The 7748-nt window shown below is 42.0% G+C and overlaps 1 protein-coding gene across 1 annotated transcript; it reads right to left on the bottom strand.

Moving 5' to 3' along the window:
- Window positions 1-4425: 4425 nt before the first annotated feature.
- Window positions 4426-6386, bottom strand: LOC109757968 (peroxidase 2-like). The gene is made up of 2 exons (XM_020316811.4): window positions 6039-6386; window positions 4426-5653 (listed from the first exon to the last, which is right to left on the bottom strand). The coding sequence occupies exons 1-2, from the start codon at window positions 6354-6356 to the stop codon at window positions 4883-4885; spliced, it is 1089 nt and encodes a 362-aa protein (XP_020172400.1). The 5' UTR covers window positions 6357-6386; the 3' UTR covers window positions 4426-4882.
- Window positions 6387-7748: the final 1362 nt, after the last annotated feature.

The raw sequence follows: 7748 nt of genomic DNA, 5'->3' as shown, positions 1-7748 counted from the left end.
GCCAAAAAATAGAAACTGACACTGGGCACTAGGTTGATACGTTAGTCCACAAAAATCATAAAAAAGTGCACCAAAACCATATAAAATTGTTGTAAACATGGCATTAATACTTCATAAATTATAGATACGTTGGAGACGTATCAGCATTCCCAAGCTTATTACATGCTCGTCCTCGAGTAGGTAAATGATAAAAAATAATAATTTATGAAGTGTGAATGCTAGTATAGTGCATAAGTTTGATCAATGATAATTTCAATCACTTTTCCTAACATTATAAACAATAATTCTTTCTCGTAAAACTCATATGATAAAATAGCAATCAATTCACATGTTATGGTTCAAGCAATGTATTCTTTTGAAACTTAACAACCTATGTTCTTAGTCACCAAACAATTACAAATCATCTTATTCTCAGAAAAGTCTAAGTAAGAGCTCCAAATACTCAATTATCATATAGTCTCCTATGATTACTAGTACTCAAAGCATATTTTACGAACATATAGCATCCATCGAACACAGAGTAAGATGGGGGCTTCATGTTTTGCCTCCCAACTTACTTATCATACAGATAATTACCAGCAGTAATAATTCATGATCAAATACATTTGACTGGATATATGTGTCTGGATCTTTCCCCATCACATGATGCTTGCCAAGTGGAGCATAATTCAGGTTGGAATAAGAATTTGACTCACCAAAAAATAAAATTGACAGAAAAATAAAAGATAAGCCCTTCACAGAGGGAAGCAGGGATTTGAAGAGGTGCCAGAGATCATTGCTAAAAACAGAGATGAATACATTTTGAGTGGTGTGCTTTTCATGTCTACGTCACGACAAAGGATTTCAATATCTTCGATGCTAAACACATTATTGGCGGTTCCCACGCGTAAATGAAATGATTTACTCCCGCGCATCCATACAGACACAAACCATGGCTAGCCGAATCCACGGGTGCCCTCCAAACAATAAACTTTCCGGGGGAGTTTGTTTTATTATATATTTTTAACGGGACCGGGCATCCCAAATACCAGCCTCTCCCATGCAAGATGGGTGAATCAACTCTCGTCGCGAGAATAACCAATTTAGCATGGAAGATATTGACCGCCCCGTCGCCCCATGAGCGGTACATGCACATGAAACAAATGTTTATTTGAAGATTTTAGAGATGTCACATGCAAATTTACTTGTAACAGCAGGGTAATATTGTATATAGGTAGATATGATGGACACCCGTGGAAGAAACTTGGCTCAAAGGTTTTGGATGCACAAGCAGTATTCCCACTTAGTACAGAAATTTTGGCTAGCAAAGATTATAAACAAGCACCACATGTTGGAGGATCCATAACAATATAGCTTCTATGCAAATATACCCAAACATAACACATTACGTTGTCTTCCTTATCCAACTCCAACTTATTTGATCAAGTTTGAAAATAATTAATGGGTATTCACAATCACAAAAGATGTTCAAGATAATATATTTGTATGTGAAATTTCTCTTCCTTATACTAATCATTCATGAATTGATTGTATAACCAATATTGTGATTGTCAAACTTCAATAGATTTTACTTTCTAAAACCAATGTAAAAATATTACTAAGCATATGGAACATATATATTTCGAGGTTTATGATATTCAGTTCATTCAACAATTACTCGTAGGATATAAGCGAAGCACAAGAGTAAATGACAACTACTCCAAAAGATATAAGTGGAGATCAATGAGTAGTTAAGTAAATAGGTAGCTATGTAAAGTCTCTCTCTCAATAAAGATTTTCATATCTAAATAATGTATCGGACAATAAACAAATATAAAAGGGCACTCCAAGAATAGCACACATCATGTGAACAAATAAAAACTTAGGCTCAATCAAGACTAACCAATAATTTTTGATGGAAAAGGTGGGATGACTATCGGGCATCCCCAAACTTAGTTGCTTGAGACTTCCTGGAATATTATCTTGGGGAGCCTTGGGCATCCCCAAGCTTTAGCACTTGTGTCTCCTTAATTCATATCATATCATGGTTTCCCCTAAGTCTCAAAAACTACATATCCACAAAACTCAACAAGAACTCGTGAGATAAGTTAGTATAAATCAACTCAAAGCCTTAGCACTCTCTACTGTAACAAATTACTAAAATTATAATTAAACATTGCACACTAAATGCCACCGCGTATTTAATACTTCTATCCTCAAATACAATCATTAAACAAGCAAACAATGCAAACATAACAACAATCTGTCCAAATAGAACAGTCTTTAAAGGATGAAGCAAAATTTATACTTATTTAACTCAAAAAATTCTTAAAAAATAGCACACTGTAGAAAATTTGTTATAGCCCACTGTGTAAAAAGATTAAGATTTTATCATGTTCTGACTATTCAGAAATATTCAAGACATAACAGGAAACTTTTTGTTTTCAAACAGCAACATATAGACTTGCAAATAGAGCATGGTAACGGGTATACTTGATAATTTTATTGAAAAAAGCTAAAAAATATGATTCTAAATAACAGCAAGCAAATCCAATTAAAACAAAATGAATCTCCAATCAAAAATCTTATCATGTGATGCATAAAAATATAGTTTCGGGTGACGTTGGGGTGCCTTGGGCATCGCCAAGCTTAGGGTCTTGTCGGTCCTTATTCTCCTCGTATCAATATCTCACCCAAAACTTAAAAGTTTCAATCACACAAAACTGAACGGAACTTCGTGAGATAGGTTCGTATGATAAAGAATAAAGAATTCACTTTGGTACTGTCAAGAAAGATTCATATTCTCACATAATTCCTAATGTACTCTATCATTTCTACAATTTATATTAACCAATATAAGTCATAGAAACTATAAAACGAGCAAACTATGCATTCAAAACAGAATCTGTAACAAACAGAACGGTCTGTAAAGATCTAATATTTGATCATACTTCTATGACTCCAAAAAATCTGAAAAATTAGGACAACATAAAAATTTTGTATCCCAGTACTGTTTAAAAAATTCAGCAATTTATCACGTTCCAGTACAGAATAACAATTCTAGCACTGAACGCAAAAGTTTTTGTTTTTGCAGTGAATCAATTCAATAATCATTTGCACTATTCCAAATGTCTTACTTGGTACTTTATTGAAAGAAAAGATACAAGACATGATTACTACAGTAGCTTAATCATATGAACATACAAAAACAGTAGGGGTAAATATTGGTAAACATTGGGTTGCCTTCCTACAAGCACTTTATTGAATGGGGACGACGGTGATGTCCAAGACGTGGACGGCCACTTCCATAACCGGTGGCCGCCGCGTGGACAGGGACGGTGAGATGCGGTGTGGGACGGGGTTGGAACGAGGTGGTCAACAGCGTCCGCAGCCGGTGACGACAGTCTTCCACACGTCCGGCCACTGGCAGCAATCGGCCAGTTGGACAACTGGATCGGGAGCCGTGTGATCGTCGGGCGACCGGCGAGATCGTGGAAGTTTTTTCTTGGATGGGCGGGCGGCAGGCGGGCGTGATCGTGGAAGTTCTTTTTTTTTGCATGGGCACGTGTATCGGTATGGCCGGCAGCAAGGCTATACATTTATGATACGAGGTGGGTATACTTTCATTGAAATGACCCAACTGCCCTTATATGGTTTGTTGGGGGAGGTATCGAAGCGGAGCTCTTGTCATCATATACCTATTTGGTTTCACAGACATTGATATATTTTTGCACAAACTCAGTCAAACTTTAAAATAATTTGACCCTCCAACAAAGTTGAAAGTAAACTCTTTCAAGGACAGAGGGAGTAGATACTTTCTAATTTTACTGGACTCCTTATGTCTACACAACTGGGCTTCAAAAAAGTTAGGCCTTGCATGAGAGTAACAGAGAAGGGTAGTGCAGTGTTGGAGAAATTTTCTCGTTACTACTATAGTTTGGGATTTTCGGTGTTCTAGGCTTGTGGTTACTACTGGGCCTCAAGAGAGAAATCCTTTTTTTTTACTTGTCTTGAATTTGTGTCCAATTGTCTAGCTAATTCATTTTTTATTTGCTTTCAAAAGATCATTTTGTTTTCCATTTTCCAGATGACTAATGCAGTAGAGAAAGAAGGGGCTTATGATCTTTCTTAAACAACGGGCCCTTCCACCAAAAAGTCACTTTGGTGGACGGGTGCATTGGAGCCTATATTTTGAATAGTGTCAAAAAGATATTTCAAAGTTTCAAAAAATTCTAAAAATAATTCCACATGTTTATATGGATGTATGTTATACATGTGCAAATCCTGATGATGAAATAAGTAACCATGTGAGTTACACACAAATGACAAAATCGTGATTTTTTTTGAAAGATGAACAGTGCATGTATTTTTCACTATTTAGATATCGTCACTTTGTCATTTTTGCACAGCTCACATGTGTACTTATTTCATCACCAAACTTCACACATGTGTAATATCCATCCATATGATCATTTAGAATTCTTTTATGGATTTTTTTTGAAATTTTATATGTGATTCTTAAACTATTTAGAATAAAGTCCTCCAATGCACCCATGTTCCAAAAATCCACTCTCGCCCTTCCACCACATTCATAGATAAGAAAAGAACAGAAGGAATAACATTTGAAGAACTATTAATATCTCCAGATTGTTGTGAAAATTAACAACTTTCATAAGAAAATGTTTCAAAACAAAATGTTATTACAGTTCAAACCCAAGGAAAAGACAAGAATGAATACAATAGTAAGGGAGGTAAATCAAATTTAAAAAATCAGGACCGGTAAATCAATTTAAACATCAAGAGAGAAAAATCCAAATTCCATGCTCATGAGAAAAGATGAGCTTATTCGTAATCTCAAGCAGTGAAAAACTTGCCATCATGATTTGATGGACCACCGGTTGATTTAGTACGTGTTGAGGACACGGCAGCTCCTCCTGATCTCACCATCGGCACTGGTCTTGACCTCGATGGCACCCATCCTCACCATTGCTGCCTTGAACTTCTCCTCCCACACATTGTTATCCTCGGCATTGGCACGCACCGCCGCACTCGTGTCATCCGCCGTCAAGAGCGCAGCGTCCGAGGCGAAAAGCACCTCGTGGCTGAGCACATTCTTATAGTACTTGTTGTCTAACTTGTTGGGGGTCTTGATGTCCTGCACCACCTTGTTGTCGCTGCCGGTGTCTGACTTGCACTGCTTCTCTAGAGACGCCATCAGCTTGGGGTCCATGTCGGAGGTGCTGGCATTGAGGCGGTCAGAGAGGTCGTCGTCGAAGGACGAGCAGTGGGAGGCCCCGATGGTGTGTGCACCGGAGAGGGTGACCATCTCGTCGGCGGAGAGCCCCTTGGAGGCAAAGTTGGCCTTGAGCTGCTCCACGGTGGCAAAGGGCGGGGGCAGGTGGATGAGTGTCTCGTTGATCAGGGACACAAGCCCGTCGTAGCGTCCGGCCGGCATGTCAAAGTAGACCTTCTTGTTGCTGAGGAAGAAGGTAGCGTCACGACCAGCGAAGGCCAAGACATCGGCGCATGAGACGACGTTCCCGCACTCCTTCTCGATCCTAGCCTTTGCTGCATCGATCACCTCGAAGCCTCGCAGGCTTAGGTTCGGGGGGCCGAACTTCTCCGTGGCGCTGCTAGGGTCGGCAAGGTCGAGTAGCACGGAGGCGTCGCAACCCTGTAGATAATTAACAATCAAGAGGCGCACACACATGATACATCAGCCCACAATTTGATGCACATAGCAATACATTACCGGAAATGCTAAAAACTTAACAGAGATTTTTAGATATAGCAAATATAACGCTTTTCATCACAATTTATATTGGCATGAGGATGACAAATTTAGTTTAAAAGTATGGAAATTTTCTGACAAAAGAAATAAACCGACGGATTTGCCATGCCCGTCACCTAAACTTGTCACCCTCGGTGAACATAATTTGCAACGAATTTGCCATGCCTAAAAATCTAACGTTCGCTGACACTCAGGCAGGTCCTATATTATATATTATTATCGAGCAGTGCCACACGAATCCAAGCATCGCTGCACAAGTACGTCTTACCCTGATGAAGCAGTCGTGGAAGAAGAGGCGGACGAGCCCCGCCATGATGCCGGCATTGGCACCGCGCACGGTCTCCCTCACGATGTCTTCGGCGCGGTGGCACGTTTTCTGGTAGTAGCCGACCACGAGCTCCGCCGAGGCTGGTGGGCTCGGGACGGGCGCCGGAGAAGGAGGACTAGCTGTGCTCGGGGGAGTCGAGTGATGGCCAGGAGAGCACGGGGTGGGCGGCGGGCTGGGATGCCCATAGTCTGCCTGGCACTCACGCGCCATGCAGCCGAGCAGCGCGAGCACGGCCAGGGCGGCGGCGAGCTTGGCCATGGTCACTAGCTTAGCTCCCTCGGGCTGTTTGCTTGGTGTGTGTCGTGAGCTTGGATGGTGATGAGAAGACGATGCCTCTGCATGCCTATTTATAGCTACCTCCGAGACGAGACGGAGCTGATCCAAGGGACAGTCGTGCAAGGAATGTCGTTTCCCGGGACAATAGTTTTCTCAGCAGAACTGGACATGGGGAGCACAATCGCCCGGACTGGGTAACGCTAAAGTTGACATTAATCCGTGTCTGTGCAAGGTGTTGAACAGCAAGCTGCTGCTTCATTAAACTGATGACGTGATTATGTCCACCGAACACCGATCGTTTGGTGATGCGTCTAGCTGGGCAAGAAATGTTTTGATATTGGCTGGGTGATTATTCAACGGGTTGCTCGAGTTAGTCGCGAAAAAAAAAAAAAAAAAACGGGTTGCTCGAGTTGTTGGACTGGGCGTATGTGTGGGTGGAGTTCCGTTAGTTAAGACAGTACAATAAACAGTACCCTCATCGGATAGACATTCGCTTCGCGGCGGTCTTAGATCTGACCCATCGCAGCACCGCCGGCCAGCCCCTAGCTAGATATAGTAGGTACGTACTACCACTACTTGTAATGGTGGGTTGCCATGACGAGCTACGCTGCCTACCCAATAGACCGGACCGCCATGTTTCGTGAATTCATGTATTAACGAAAGGCTAGAATTACGGACAATATCTACAATTTAACCTACGGTCTCATTTCACTTTTTTCGACAAAAGGTGAATTCTATTGGGTTTTTTTTTTTGAGAAACCATGGCTACAGACTACACGATGGTGGGTGCGTACTCATTCCACATTACATCTTTGATATCAGCCGGGACATCAGAAAGCAGCAGAAAATCTCCCGATCTCCGTGCTCTTGCGGCTAGCTCATGAGCCAGCTTGTTTTCCCCCTGCTTATGACAATGATTTCTGTATTGACGTAGCTCATTAGGAGGTTCTTTGCATCGGTTACACAAGCATGGTAGGCCGATATGCACCTCTCCTCTGCCTTTAGCTCCCGCACTACTCCGTCACAGTCTGTCTCCAGGATCAGGCTTCCATTGAAGTACTTGGCAAATTCAGTTAACCCCATCACTGCAACTGCAGTCTCTGCTTCTTCCACCGAACTGCAAAGGGGTAGCTGCCGGCCCACTGACAAAAACACATGACCCTTGTGGTCTCTGGCTACCGCGTCGCCCCATGCTTCCCGGCCCGGTTTCCACCAGGAAAGCAACGTCTGTATTTAGCTTTGCTCTTCCGGCCGGGGGAGTCATCCAGTGACTTGGTTCAGATATGGACACCCCGTGTGCCTTGGCCGGGAACAGAGATTGTTTGTTCTTACCGCCCTCATTGGCCGGGGCGCATGCTGCCATCAGTATATCAT

The sequence above is a fragment of the Aegilops tauschii genome, chromosome 2, assembly GCF_002575655.3.
Source record: "Aegilops tauschii subsp. strangulata cultivar AL8/78 chromosome 2, Aet v6.0, whole genome shotgun sequence".
Lineage (NCBI taxonomy): Eukaryota > Viridiplantae > Streptophyta > Magnoliopsida > Poales > Poaceae > Aegilops > Aegilops tauschii.
This window is presented reverse-complemented; position numbering and strand designations above follow the sequence as displayed.